We start from the raw sequence: 16,348 nt of genomic DNA, 5'->3' as shown, positions 1-16,348 counted from the left end.
CTTGGACCTGTACTACACTGAGTGATTTTGCTCCCATTATTTACGTGAGATGATGTTGGCAGACAATAATATTGAGTTTGGAATATGGAAACGCATTTCATTTTCAACTATTTTTTATTTCAGTTCTCAACTGAACATTGCTAACGAATAACAGTTTTCTTTTTGTATCTTTGTGCAAAATCTAATCCTAATTCACTAAATTCAAGTGCAAATCAACATTTCATTTCTTATGTTTTTATCGTAACTCTACTTACTTCATCATCATTAATTCGTAAGTTTTGTTTGTTTCATTTTTCCATTTTATTTAAAACAAAAAAGAAAAATTAATTAGAATTTTGAACAAAATCGATATAAAAATAGAAAAAAAAACTTTTAAACAATTTTTCATTATGACAGCGCGTTAGCCTTAGTAGCGAATAGTTAGACATCCGTTTTGCTTGTCTTCCATTTTTTTTTAATATAAAAAAATAAATAAATTACTTGAGGCTCATTTTAGGGCCTGCCATTGGCCTACAATTTTTTCTCTCTTTTTTTTTTTTGTTGCCTTAACAAAGTAAACTGGAAATGATCAACAGTGAAAATGCACAACAATTAAATAATAAATCAATTTTGTGGAAGTAAAATGATGGAAACGGAAAAGGAATATTTAATTGAATTGTTCGGGAAGTACGTATGAAATATCGTCCCATGGATGCCGGTATAGGCCTTGTCTGAGACGTTTCTGGTCCATGTAATGACCAATGAATCCGATGCTGCGACCCAACACAAATAGTGAGTTGATAGCACCAATGTTAATGTACTCTTGGGCTTCTTCACTGTAAATGGCAATGAAAAAAAAATCGTTTTACTGGTTTGCTTACGGCCACTACTTTTGTCAGGCACAAATTTGAATCAACAAAGTTACATCGGAAACGAAGCAAAGTGAACCACGAATAGGGTTTTCGGATTCTGTTTCATAATTCCAGCCAGGGTTTAAAAAAATCTCTTGTTTCTGATAGGACACTTCATCTTCGTTTCCGTGACGCTTCCAACTGAATCATAAATCGAATGAAGAGGAAAAAGACTCACCTAGTAAACGATCCACAATTCCTTAGCATGTCAACGAAGGACGTTGCAATAACACCGTCAACGTTCAAAATTAAGTTTGGCTTCTTGCTCGTTGTAATCTTCTCCACCTCTAAAGCATATTCCAGCAACGGTTTGGCTGGGAAATTTTCCATCACAAATTCCTTGATAATTTTCACACGAACATCCGGATTGTTGATCGACTTGACTCGGTGACCAATGCCCATAATCAATTGTCCCTTCTTTCTCATCGCATTGACGAATTCCATGGGGTGTTGATTGGAATCATAGGCTTCGGAAAATTGCTTAGCAGATCCATCCAATGCACCGCCGAACCGATCGCCAATTGTTAACAATCCACTGACTACGGATGATACGAGATCTTTGCCGGCTCTTGCACACACAATTGTGTTGTGTGCTCCAGATACAGCCGGTCCATGGTCAGCGGTGACCATGAGACACATTTCGAAGAATTTGCTAACGTATGGAGGCAAGCAACGCTGGAACCACAACAACGAAATGACGCCGCCAATGCCGACGTTTTTGTTCAACACATCACTGATTGGCATACCAGCGTACATAAGTTCTTGTCCTCGTTCATCACAGATAGAAGTCATGAACGAAGCTGGTTTACGGATAAGTCCCAGTTCACGAGCCCAGGCGTAGTCCATTGGAACAGTTGGCGGTGGAACCTCTTCGACGGGTACAATTTGGCCAGTTTTAACCAATTCATTGTAAACGTTGCCGATCAGTTCACCCAACGTATCGAACGAACCCGGAGTGTAGGCGCCAGCCTCTTTCAAAGCAGCATTTTTAGCCGTAGCAGTTTCACGGTCAGAATTTGCACAAGAGCCAGCATGACCGAATTGAACCTCTGACGTGAACATACCTGAAAGTAGAAGTTACGTTAAAATCGTATCGTCTTTAGCCCTTATTCAACCTACCAGCACAAGTACCAATGCACCATGCAACCAAAGGTTTTGTGATACGGCCGTCTTTCAAAGCTTCGCAAACTTCATATTCCTCAACACCACCGACTTCACCCAACAACACAATCAACTTAGCGCCTGGATCCTGTTGGTAACGCATGATGTGATCCATAAACGTTGTGCCAGGATAACGATCTCCACCAATAGCAACACCCTCGAACACACCATCCGTTGATTTCGAAATGATGTTATTCAATTCATTGGACATGCCACCAGATCGCGAAACGTATGCAACACTTCCCGGTCGATATAGCTTGGAATGTAAAATGTTGTCCAACATGCCACCAGTGTTACCAATTTTGAAGCAACCGGGCTTTACACCGCCAACTGTAGCCGGACCAATGATCGACACACCCTTGGCGTGTGCCTTTTTGTTCAGTTTCCTGGTCATATTTTCGGGTATGCCTTCAGCAATGATAGCAATTGTGCGAATTTGTGGATAGTCAAGAACCTCTACGGTGCTTTCGTATGCCGATCGGAGTGAAGCGAAATTGACGAGAACATCAACGTCTTTGTGTTTGGTGATAGCATCGTGCATGTTCTTGTAAACTGGAATGAGAACCTCTTTGTGGCCCCAATAGTATTTCTGTTTGTGGTTGCCGGTGAACGGATACACCATGGCTACCACCGATGGTTCATTCCGTCTGAGAAACAGAGAAAAATTCGTTGATTTGTTAATCAAGTGGAAACAATTTTATTAAACAAAAAAGGAATCGTTCTACAAATGGACAACTAGGACAACTACTCAATTAAGTGTTCTACATGCAACCAAAACACAGTGCACAGCTCGTAATATTTCCTTAAAATCAGTGGTGTTTGTTGATACAAAACATCTTCGCCACAAAACCACTTTAAAATTTAATTTGTTTACGAAGTGGCTTGGTATTCAGGGCCGGACTGGCCATAAGGTAATATGGGGCAACACCGATTGCGGCTTTAATTTTTTAGTTAAAAGTCCAATACTGGCACCTCTTTTGATTAAATCTTGCGCCTTTTGCCTTTCAGTGTACTGAGCGGCTTTTGGCAGCCAGCACGGCACTGTTCGTATTTCATATTAAAATCGAACATTCAACAAAATAGGAAAAAAGCCACATGCGTCTCATCGTCGCCGTCGCTGTGTTTTAATGTTTTTTCCTTTTGGGACAACATACGCAACGTTTTACATGCGCTTATTCGTTTCTGAGTAAATTGAAAATCCGACCGACGATAACGTTTTATTGTGTGCTACAGTCGAGACGAGACTATCAAAATCGATTTTGATTTTGATTCACAATCACAGTGCAAGACGCAAACGACAGACATACGCATTCGAGAGTAAAAAAAAATCGGGTCAAATAACCTTACCTGCATATAAAGTCAAAATCAAGCATGGACTGTACAGCTCGGGTTTGCATACCCCATACAATAGCTTTTGTACGATTACCAAACATTTGCTGATATTCACCGGTTTTAACAGTCTGTTGATGTTGTCTGATTAATCCTGCTGAAATAGGAGGCAGTTTAATTTCGGCTTGTGATAAGCCCGAACCCGAAATCGCTGCGAATGAAATGATTGACCATGAACAAACACGAATGGATACGATGACCATTGATGCATAACACACACAGTGGTGAATTAAGAAATTATCTTACCAGATGAACCGTTCGTATCACTTGTGACCTTCGTTGCTTCCAGTTGCTGTTGACCACCAGGCAGCAAGAAATTAGCGGTAGCAAAATCAACGTTACAGCTTTGCGGAATTTGACGTTTCCCCAATGCCATGCCGCAGATAGCGGTCATATGTGTCTCTGGACCGAACACAAACAATGGGATGCCAAGAGTGCTGCCAATTTCACGCATTTTACGTAGGCCTTCTTGGTAATTGGGACCGGCCCGTCGCACGAAAATTGATATGTTGTGTTCGACCAATTTCGGTTGGAACTCTCTTAGGGCGGTTATGATTCCTATTGTTAGAATAAACATGTTAAACTCGACTCCACAGAAACAACAATTGAACATCAAACCTCTGAATGTAGCAGCGACATTTGTAAAATTTGCGATACCTCCACCAGTGATCAGAACCTTTCCAAGTGGATGCTTCGGTGACGATGTCATCAAATTCAAAATGGTTTTCGCATATTCGTACGTTTGTTGTTCCGATGGCGCTCCGCTGTATTCACCATAATTAGCCAATTCTTCCGAGCCGCCCAAATCACAAATTGTATCCGAGTAAATGACACTAGCTCCACCACCAGCCACCATAGTCCAAATACGTCCATTACGATTCAATATGGTCAGTTTCAGTGATGCTCCACTCTTTGCATCAAGATCGGCAATGTACGCCTCTTCCGGGAATGCATCACGTCCGAACGGTGGCGGATAGTCAATGTTACCCCATTTCGCGCCACAAATGAAATCAGCCGTGGAATCCAATTTTGCAGCCAAATCCAAAATGTAAATGGAATCGTTGGTGACGACCAAGGGATTGATTTCAAGGTATGTGAAGTAGTAATCGACATAGAGCTGGTACAACTTGGAAATGAATTCGGCAATGCGTCTGTAAGTTACAAGCAGAATGGTTACTAATAGGGTCGCCAGACGTTGAATGACCTATTTGATTTACTTTTTCTTATTCTGACCAACGGCCCCGAGCAAAGTTTTTTCTATTTCAGCAACGGTAACATGATGATCAACTGGAACATCCAATTTTACAGCTTTAGCGTCCACATCTCCAATATCAACACCACCTTGATGGTAAAATAGAATCGTATCCGCACTTCTGTGTGAATAGACGCAAACATAGGCTTCTTCATCCTGTAATTGAAAGAATGTTTTTTGTTCATCATTCATGTTGTTATCAAGCAACCAATTTATCCTTACATCCTTGTGGGCAATGAATGGCTCGATTATAAATTGTCTCAGTTTACCAACGGCATTTCCAATTTTCTGATCTTTGCCCATACGTTCATTTACCCACTGTTTCACTTGATTCAGATTCTTATTAACAGCAATGAGACCCAATTTACCACGTCGTTTTATCAACTGATCGGGTTTCACTACCAGAGACTGTAAGTAAATGAAACGACATTTTATGTTCTGAACAGAACTTCCTTTAGCTAGCCGGTCTTACTTCAGTTTGAAGCCACGGATTGTTGGCAACCAATTCATCCCAGTTCGTGGTTTCATTAACCGCTGCAAATTTACATCGTGCAGCACCAGAACTTGTATCTAATAATCTGTTCAGCAAATCCTTTCCCGTAGCTTCACGAATAGCTTTGGCTGACATTGTATCTGGAAGAGAGAAAGATACTCGATTAACTAACGATTCAATGAACAATTATGGGCAGTTTTAGTCATTGAGTCTACCGTTCGTTTTAAGAAATAAATCTTTACAAAGTCACTGCTATGCAGGAAGTGAGGCCACCAATTAATCCTCTCACTTTTCGTTATCATTAAATCAATTGCGACAAGTGAAAATAATCGTTATGTCATTGAAATGACGTCCGAGCTAATAAATCGCTCAATGTAAATAAATTGCAACTCTATCAGTGCTACAAACTAATCCGAATTTTTGTTGGCTTTCGAATAACAAAAATATGCTGGAATAAGCAATCGGAATAGATTCTGTTTTGCACACGATTTTGTTTAAATAAATTCTTGTGCGAGAAGGAAAAAAAATTGATTGACCTCAGTCGGATTATGTAAAGTTAATAATATTAAATTGATAAAATCATTGATATTAACCAGCAAGCAAGCAAGCAATGGAAAATATCAACGTTTTCGTGACTGTGACGCATCTAATCACGTATAAAGACTTCAAAGTTAATGAATGATATTCATTCAACCATCGACCTACCTTACACGAATCAATCAATAAAACATTTTAATTCAACACACCGTTTGAACTTACATATAAACAAACTTGTTATATTGTGTGTTGCCACATTCAGTACACTTCTATACAGGGTAAAGGATTTGCGAGAAATAAAAACTCCACATACGACGACTTTGTATACTTATAAGTCTGTTTTAAGTGTACTTCACTGCTTGTACCTAATCTCACAGGCAAAGGCACTTGAACTTTTATACACCATGTAATGCTCTCTGAATTAATTGAGTAGCTAACATGAAATTGGGTCAAATTCAAACAATATTGTAGCAGTATAATGTAAAGGAACATACACTGACGGTGCGAGTTGATTGTACACTTCTTTTTGTTAACGCGATATTTCAGAACCATTTTCCTATTTTACCTTATCTGTGAAGCCAGCCAACCAGACATGGTAAATATTGTATAAATTTGAGAAACATACAGATGAGAGTGCACCAACGGCAGTGAGCAATATAAATTATTGATAAAGAAAAAGACGGAATGCGGAACATGCATCGCTCGCTCATTGGACAAGAATTTTTATCTATTTTCATGAGAAATTTATTCGGTTCTTTGAAGGAGCCAGTGGAACATCTGTACTATGGCCACCACCGAGCTCTGAGGCCGAAAGAGTATCTTCGTTTCGATAGAATATTCTTTTACGGTCTGCTCAGTGTTAAAGGGAAGTGTCATTGCTTTGTAGAGGATCTTTAGACCCGTACGAAGTACTGGGGTCTTATAGGTTTATGCATACGTTTGTAACACGTCGAATTGGACTCCCTGAGTAAGGGGAAACCTATTGTGGTTGTCTAGAGATGCCAAATCAGTGAAAAAAAATGTCTGTCTGTCTGTCTATCTGTCTGTCTGTCTGTCCGTTCTCTAACTTGTTTTACATCCGATTTCTAAAATTCTTTTTTTCCTCGTTTGGTAATGTCAAAAGACAGGCTAAGTTCGAAGATGGGTGATTTCGGATCGACCTCTCCGGAGCTGGGGCCCAATAAGTGCCTAAGTGTTTTTCGACGATATCTCCAGACAGTTAAGCACTACACTTGTTAGTGATACGTCAAATAAAAGGTATTTACAATACCGATCGACAAAAAAAAAGTTTATGGAAATCGGATGACCGACTCGTGAGTTAGACCCCTTGGTGTGAACCAAGCCCAGGGCGGCAAGCCGTTTTTGCTTGTAGGTCGGCCAAATTTGAACATATGTCGTCTGTTTTAGCTTTATTAGATAGGTATTGACCGTACCAATCAGGGAAAAAAAAGTTTTTGAAATTATGTTCTCCTGAGCGTGAGCTAGGTCTCTTGGAGGGAGCTCTTATCTGGCTACTCGGCCGTACAGTGAACGTGGAGTATTTTGTCAATATCTCGAGTAAATTTTGACCGAATTTCATAATTTTTTTTTGTTTGAAAGGTATTAACGAATGTAAAGCGTCGGTACTATTTCCGGTCTCCTAACAAAATGGCTGCCGGTGGCCATATTGGATTTTAATAAAAGTGATATATCTTGGGAAAAATGGTACTTAGAGAGTTTTTGTTAACATGGAAATAATTTGTTATGTGTGTGGGGTTTCAGGGATTCCATATATGGACATCTATATATACCTATATACAGCTATATTGAGCTATATACAGGCATATAGAGCTATATAATAGCATATTCATCTGTGAAATGTTTATTTATAGTGAAATATAGTTAAATATAGCGGTATATAGCTGTTTAAATAGGAATTTATGAAAGTTGACTTCGTACGGGGCTGTCTATATTGCCTCCGGCAATTTAGTTGTATATGATAACAAGGCAAAGAGTGGATAATGTAAGTGATTTTAAAGGGAGAATAGTTTTTCAGCAGAGAAGAAAATGAAGTAAGAGAAATGAAGAGTTTCACATTAAAGGCTTTTGATACGAATAAGTGTTTCGTACGGGTCGGCGTTAGCTATGTTTTAATTCAGTGTTAGATTCTTGTCATTAAAACTAGTGTGCATGTTGCTGATCCACTGCTAGAGCCTATCGTAAAATGTACGACCCTAGCGATCGATTCAACTGCAATTTTCTTGTATGCAAAAAGACAACATTTTTTCTCAGTTAGTTCTGGATCGCGAATTTGTACCGCATTTTGTACTTTATGAAAAAAATCTAGCCTGAGGCAGGAAACCTCTCATCATTGGCTACAAAAAAAACTCTTTACCGCGCCTAACGCAACTACTATAGTGGATCTGAACTATTTATTCACTGAAAAGTGCTGAGTCAGCCCAGCACATTATTACAAAAAAAAAAAAAATGAAGTGTTCACGCTAATTAATTGCAATAGATATAGCACTCAATGAAACCGGTAATTGAAATGGATCAGTATGATCCAGTAAAATTCTGATGACAGTGTAATAGATATGCCTTTGATTATGTAACTTGTACTAATCATCTCGAAATACAATATTTATGACCATACGACACCATTCGAGACACCATTAAAAATGCATGATTACAAGACGTGTATTGACATAATCAATTTATGATAACTTGGTGATTACGTAAAGTTGTTTTTTCCACAAATTTTATTAAAAAAAAACAACTCAATTCGATGAAAGTGAGACCACTTTCATCTCAACAAATTTCACCGAGATTTTTTTCTCCGATATCCATTTTTATACAAAAAAAAATTTGTTTCCAATATATTCACCGTCAAGGTCAACAACGTAGAGAGTCTGATACTGATATAAGAATGACGATATTTGATAAGAACTAATTGGAAATTAATGCGTGCGATTAGATGTGTGTGTTCCAATTGTAACTTATTCGTCAATTAGGAATTACCGGACTAAATCAATTAGAATGAACTTATTAACCAATTGGTATCGAAGTCCACAAACAGCTTAGTTTTCGGCGAACTTTTAACTTTTGAACTATTCAGAATTCTAGGTGCTCAATTGTTCGATCAGTAGCAGAGCCACTTTAACAATAATAGACAAATAAACTCCTTTCATCTATTAATCACATTTTTTTTTCGCTATTATTGTGTTTAACCAGGTCAGAATTAAATGGAAATTAATGAAGGAGAACAATAAACACCTTTACGTTCGCCGAGAGAACGTGCACTTTTTTTATTCAATGCAAATGAAAATCGTATATTTACCAAGCAAAATATTAATTATGGTCATTCCGACCTAATACCCTCCCAATAAGGTTAACATAGCTATAAGTATATTGTACACCTTGCAATCCGTGCATTACATTTACGCGACATTAATTTCAGAGTTATGTTTGTTAAAGGAACGAATTAATGTCTGGTCTGTTATAATCACAAGGCTTAACATTTTTATAGCTATCTGTTGCTTTTTTTTAACAATGCTGCAGTTGTAAGACGTTAAAACCGCACCTTCTAATTTTTATATTACATAGAAATCCATAGGTTTGATTTAATGCAATTCGATTAAACAATCGACATTTATGCAAATCAATGCAAGAATGAATAAATCTTAAAAAGAAAATAAAACCAAATCCGATTCCGATAGGAACCGTTATGTTTGTGTAAATTAATTTCTCTCTATCATCGTGTGTCTCTCCATTATATACGCTGTCTTTTGTTCACATTCAGACATATCGTACGATATATGGTGTGACAATAAAAAGGCATGTGTAACATTGTGTATATACAATCTCGTATAACTTATTGCTGTTATCGAAAACGTTCGACAGACAAGAAAATTCCAAAGGTAAACGAAAATTAACAAGAAAAAAATTGCATTTTTAATGTTGAGTTAGTCGAAATTATCACCCACCGCCAATAAACAACCAAACGAATTATATCACGATAAAGACGATATACCAATCAAGATTGTAACAAAAGCTCGATTTCACTTTAAATGACTGTGTAATGCTCATACACCACTTTGCTTCAGTTGATATTTTATGGAGTTAAGAAGTTCAGTTTTAACAACGAAATTGAGCCAAAAATTACTAAATTTTTAACGACTCTGCTAAAGTAAATGCCTTTAAAAGACAAAAATTAGACTCACCTAATCAAACAAAAAATTTCACTAGTTTCACTATTACAAAAAAAATATTTCTTTTTTTTATTAATTTAATGATCCACTCAACAAAATCGTACGATACGATGACACCGCCACAGTCTTTTTGAAGCTTTAATTTGCAAATCAAACCGAGAAAACCTATAACAGCTTCCTACCACGTTTCATTTTACATGACAACGAAATAAAAATTTATTTATGTGATAGTGCGAAGCTGATTGTACAGTATGGTCCGCATGATAATGGACTGTAACATTCGGTGTATTTTCGAGGGTATTGGTTGAATTTTGTTTTATCGCCAGTCATTTGTGTGGTTGCATCATTTTTACCGTTAACATAGAAGAGATGCAAGGTCACCTGTTTGTTGTGAAATCGATTTTGGTGAATGATGTCTCGTGATTATTGTAAAAATTGATAAATCGATTACTAAAGCATGATGATTGAAATTACGTGTCACCAAGCCGGACCTATGCAGAATGGATTGTCACTACTCAGAACTCTGTTATCATCGATAAAATGCGATTTGTCACATTCTAAGCTACCATTTTACTGGTGAAATCATCTATCGGACCATACTACAACGTGTATCTCTCTCATACTATGTACACGCACGTAGTGACCGATTACGTAAAAATTCATTTTGTTGTGGCATAAAAATTTCATTTTGTAGCTGATAAGGCTGCTCGAATGTTGTGCATGCATAATATGTGCCGATTAGTGTCTTTGGTCGAAGGACAAGGCAAGGTCTTATGTAATGGAGCCGATGGGAACAAGAGATTTAAGAAACTGGGAACTAAGCGAATTGAATGAAGAGATGAACTCTTTCGGTTGATGAATGTTATATGGGTTTATTGTTGATCAATTCATTGAATTGTAGTGTCACTTTATATGTGGAAATTTAGATACATAAATGAAGACTGATTTGTGTCCACAGCACACATGTTGCATTATCATCTTTTAGGTACAGAAAATTCAAAAATTATTTCTCGCAACATTAAGTGTACAAAGAAACATTTTCTTTACTTTAGTTGACTATGTAAGACGTTTCAAGTACCGTTCAGGGTTTTTATCAATTCTAAAAATTGGACTTTCCTAGTCTCAGTGACTGCAAAAGTAATTCAACAGTACAGAATGTAACGAGTTGTTTGTTGAAATTGAGATTCGCCACTTTGCATCAAAATGATGAAAAATAACTTCCAGATACTAACTCGTTCCATCTGATTTGCCCTTGGAGAATGCAATTCAGACAATTAATAACTGCAAACGTTTTTTTTCCTATTGAACAATAAACGAGCCATCAGAACAGTCGGAGCGTTTGCTGCGACTGAGCCCCGTACAAACCCGTATATCTATTGCGTACGTGACCCTAGTGCGTCTGTCACCCCGTAAGCCTATGCGCCGGTTAAAGTAGTTAAAGTAAAATTAATGTGTACATCTTAGAAATTGCGCATAGCGCAATTACGAAGCCCCGTACGACGTTCCTTTCAAATAAAACAAAAAATTCAAATAGCCCTAAAATTTTAATTTATTGAGTATAAATACACATAGGGCCTAGTATCGGCCTCAGTCCGAGGATCCAAATTTAATTTTTTTTTCAACAACATTCTATTCGGCCTTTGATTACCTTCCAAATGAAACAAAAATTACGAAAAACGGATGAAATTTGCTCGAGTTATATGTAAAATACACATAGGGCCCAAGTAGCGGCCTTAGTCCAAGGACCCAAAAATTTTTTTTCAACAACATTCTATTCGGTGTTCGATTATCTTTCAAATGAAACAAAAATTACGAAAAACGGATGAAATTTACTCGAGTTGTATGTAAAATACGCATAGGGCCCTAGTAGCGGCCTTAGTCCGAGGACCCAAATTTAATTTTTTTTTTCAACAACATTCTATTCGGCCTTTGATTACCTTCCAAATGACACAAAAATTACGAAAAACGAATGAAATTTACTCGAGTTCAATGTAAAATACACATAGGGCCCTAGTAGTGGCCTTAGTTCGAGGACCCAAATTTAATTTTTTTTTTTTTCAACTATTCGGCCTTTGATTACCTTCCAAATGAAACAAAAAATACGAAAAACGGATGAAATTTGCTCGAGTTATATGTAAAATACACATAGGGCCCTAGTAGCTTTTCACTTCTAAGGCCCTAACTCACGGTCGACTCACCCGATTTTCAAAAACTCTTTTTTCCTGGATTGGTATTGACAATACCTATCATTTGCCGTGTCATTTACATTTCGTTTATTTTGCCATAGATATCACCAAAAGACCTTAAATCACTTAGGTGGCCCTAACTCACGAAGGGCCGACCCGAATATGCCCATCTTCGAACTTAGCCTCACTATTTTGACTATCTTTCAGGCAAAAAAAATTTTTGAAATCGGATTTGATTTACTCAAGATATCGACGTGACAGACGGACAGACGGACAGACGGCCCAAATTTTTATTGCGGATTCGTCATCTATGAACATAGGCAAACACTTTGCCCTTACCGTCTGCTTCGAATTCCATCAATTACACACGGCATCGTAATCCTATAAGCCCCTTCGTACTTCGTACGGGGCTAAAAATCAAATTACCTACGACACTTATCGACTAGACAGACAATCCATTCAGTAATTTTTAATTATAAAGTGTAAGTACTAATTGACTATCCATTCAGTCAGTCATTAAAAGTGTAAGTACTAATTGACTCTTCCGAAGACAACCGGTTTTATCCATCGTTACTATGGAAGACGAGATTGCGAGAGAAAAATAAATCTGTGCCTAGTTCAACGAGTTCAACTGACGTCTTTAAACGATAAAATCTAAAAAAAAAATCTTCAAACGTAAACATTACAACAATCTAGGAAAACATTTTTAGTTGAGGTCAGCTATTTCAGAAACACATGCACCGCTGATGCAATTTTCATCTATAATTCCGGTTAATTTTCCTCACTCATTTTTTAGTGATCGACGAGTTATCGAACATATTTCGCGTGAAGATGTTTACTCAAAAATAAATCTTATGGACAGTCTGTCTGTGTTGTCCACCATCAAAATTACGATTGTAGTTGTCTTCACAATTAATGTTTATTTCTCAACTCAACGTTCGCAACACGAACACACACATCCGAAAATAATTCTGATAACATAAGTCAGCAACACTTCGTTTAGTGACACGGTATAGTTCAACAAAAAAAAAAAGAATTAACATTTCCAACCTAACGACTGTCTTGACCTTAACCTAGCCGAATTATATTTAAAGAAAAAGTCTCTAATATTTGGCACATACAGATAATATGAGTCTGGCTATGGGTTAGGTTATAGACATTATTGCATCATGTTATGAATGTTATCATTTTTTGTGAAGTTCAAGCGAAATGAATGTTGATGAGATGCGAAAACTATTCATCTAAATTTCAACGAAAACAGACGAACAAAAAAATGAATTAATTAGACGGCGGTCTGTATACATAGACTGGTATGACACCAAGAAAATCTATGAAATTCCAATCGGATAAACAACTTTTTTGTGAGTCGAAAATAAGCGACACGGATAAAATCGATAGAATACATTTTCGTGTCACAAATAATTTTTTACCTATTTCCGTATTCAAATTCGACAACACTTATCAAGTAAAATCAATCAAAAGTTTAACTACTTTTCGTAAATTTATTCCGTGAACCGAATGACAACACAGACTTATAATGCATGTTAAAATGGATTGCGTATATATCGTGCAGGAACAACGTTAAACTGATCGAACTAAACCAAATTACTTTTTGATATAAAAATTTCAAAAGACGACGAGCTCATGTTCGAAATTAACAAAAAAGAAATTGTACGCATTCAAGTACGTGTAATGTAATTGTGCTTACCTTTTAATTACTTTAAAACACTGAATTGCTATCGATATTGAAGCAGTATATTAAATGAAGTCTTGAAGGAATTTACACGATTTTTTAGAAGTGATTGGAATATGTATGCATGAGTATATGGAACATGTAATTGTATTCCTATCAATGACAGCGGGAAAAGAATGAATACAGGGTGATGGGTTTTAATCAATTGTTATTGTCCTTTTGAAATATTTTTTAATATTTATTGGAAAATTAGGCAATGGTACAGTGGCAACATCTTCAATCAAATCCATTGATTCTTAACCATAGAAGAGCACTAAACTCATAACACACTAGCTGCACTAGTTTTTATATGCCGTCGAAAACTGTAAAATAATTTATTATTGAAATTGATCTTTCCACAACATTCCATAATTGTAACGCGATTTTGTAACTCTCCATCGAAACTTTTGACTGATAAAGGAAAGTTTTCAATTTGCAAGACACTTCTCACACATCAGTCATGTTTGTTTCGGAACCAACTCATTGTCGTCATTTCAATTAAATAACTTTGCATGACAGAAATGTTGAATAATATTTACAAAATTTCACGAAAATTTTCATCATTCAACCACCCTGTAGTATTATATAGTGAAAGCAAAAGCACTTTAAAATGGCTTGCAAAAATGCTGATTAACGTATGTGTACGTACGTATGTGAATAATTATATTAAGTACGAATTTGTCCGCGTTTACTTACATTATTACTGATTCAGGTATCAATCAGATTTTCAAACTAATTTTTGACTCAAGAGAAAGTCCTTGCTATTCGCAATATTACTGTATGAACACTGGACCTTCTTACAAAATTTGAGCAAAAGAAGGAAACATAAGATTTTGAGTGCGCGGTTTAACTGTCAAAATGTTTTTTTTTGTTTCCAGTCTTCCATATGGGCTGCGCTCTTTTTGCGTAACATTTTACGGCGCGGCGGTAAATACGATACAAATTGGAAACTTTTACAATTTTATTGTTTGTGGGAAAACTTTTTTTCTTTTTAGAAATGTGAGGCTCACATTGTGAGCATATCAATGCCATTTTACTGATATAGCCTGACTACTAAACGGTTCATGTACAATATTTAAAAATATTTTTGAGGATAATACATCAAACTGAATTCATTTCAAGTTTTGTAAATGAATTTTGGGTATTTTAACCAATGAAACATACGCATTATCGCTCTAAGTCAAAACATTTGAGATTAAGTTGTGTCAGGATGCGTTAATTAATAGTATTTTACATGACTAGGGATAAAAAGATGAAAAGTAGTTTTCGTGTGAGTTTTGTTGATCCGAGGCGAAGCCGAAACTTTTCATTTTTATCCCGAGTTATGTAATGGATTTTACATGCTGAGGACGTCGAAAGAAGTGCTTAAAACATGAAAAGTACGTTTTTCGACGCATGTAGCATGTAATAGTATTTTACATGACTAGGGATAAAAAGATAAAAAGTAGAGTTTTCGTGTGAATTTTGTTGATCCGAGGCGAAGCCGAGGTCAATAAACACACGAAAACGAGACTTTTCACTTTTTATCCCGAGTTATGTAATGGATTTTACATGCTAAGGACGTCGAAAGAAGTGCTTAAAACATGAAAAGTACGGTTTTCGACGCATGTAGCATGTAAAATTTATTTTAAAATTTTCAATTTTCTGCATTTGTTGAACTTGATAGATTTGGTGAGAATTAAGTGAAAAATGAGGTCGTCTAAAGTGAAATAAGCGAAACAAACTTATTACAAAAAAGAAATGTCAACTTAATTGGACTTACGACCATTAATATTTTATAACCAATTACGAACTGAGTGGACACCAGTCCTCGTTCATATTGCATACTTTTGCGTTCGGTATCTTGAACTATGCCATAACTCCAATGTAACAGTGAAACAAAATGATGATACACTAGTCCATTCCAGAGCAGTCTATCAACTTTATTAACAATAGATCAAAATTTGGTCCACTGGCAGTGCGATCCAGAGAGATGCTAATTTGACGACTGGGTCGTTTCCACGGATAGAGGGAATATGTCGAATGATTTTAAAATTGGTTGAGAGAAAATGTATTGAATTCTCAATCAAAAACCCAACTGTCATTCGACATATTCCCTCTATTCGTCGAAACGACCCAGTCGTTATATTAGCATCTCTCTGGTGCGACCACATACCACAATTTTGTGTGCTAACTAAACACAGCAAACTTCGCGATATGGGGTAATTTTTGAATTCTTTGTTAAGAAAACGAATAAACTGAAAATTCGGACTTAAAAGTAGATTGAACATTTTGAAGTAACTAGGAAACGTTTATATTTGAAGTTAGGCCTAGGAAAATCACTAAAATGCTAAAATTTGATGTTGATTTCTCAGAAATTAAAAAAAATATTCCGGCTTTGTGAGGTTAGCTACAATTAGGTTAGCACACAAAATATAGTCAAAGTGAACTGGGTGCTGTCATTAGTTTCTTCAACTGAAGAGATCTAGAGCGTTGAATATTGGTTTTTGGGCACTATCACACCAGAAACTGTTTTCTAGAA

At 36.5% G+C, this 16,348-nt stretch overlaps 1 protein-coding gene across 8 annotated transcripts; it reads right to left on the bottom strand.

Moving 5' to 3' along the window:
- Positions 1-437: 437 nt before the first annotated feature.
- Positions 438-14,686, bottom strand: LOC119073824 (ATP-citrate synthase). 8 transcript variants are annotated; one of them, XM_037179610.1, is made up of 10 exons: positions 14,524-14,686; positions 5,165-5,325; positions 4,915-5,100; positions 4,658-4,848; positions 4,059-4,591; positions 3,687-3,998; positions 3,399-3,591; positions 2,010-2,698; positions 1,069-1,954; positions 438-815 (listed from the first exon to the last, which is right to left on the bottom strand). In XM_037179610.1, exons 2-10 carry the CDS (start codon positions 5,318-5,320, stop codon positions 647-649), a joined length of 3,315 nt encoding a protein of 1,104 aa, XP_037035505.1. In that variant the 5' UTR covers positions 5,321-5,325; positions 14,524-14,686; the 3' UTR covers positions 438-646. The 8 variants fall into 8 exon arrangements, with proteins under 8 accessions (XP_037035505.1, XP_037035509.1, XP_037035513.1 ...); XM_037179614.1 differs by having other exon boundaries at positions 3,399-3,537; positions 14,524-14,674; XM_037179618.1 differs by having other exon boundaries at positions 3,399-3,534; positions 14,524-14,674.
- Positions 14,687-16,348: the final 1,662 nt, after the last annotated feature.

The sequence above is a fragment of the Bradysia coprophila genome, unplaced genomic scaffold (assembly GCF_014529535.1).
Source record: "Bradysia coprophila strain Holo2 unplaced genomic scaffold, BU_Bcop_v1 contig_138, whole genome shotgun sequence".
NCBI classification, from domain to species: domain Eukaryota; kingdom Metazoa; phylum Arthropoda; class Insecta; order Diptera; family Sciaridae; genus Bradysia; species Bradysia coprophila.
Note: the sequence above shows the minus strand (reverse complement) of the source record. Positions and strands in the feature narration are given on the sequence as shown.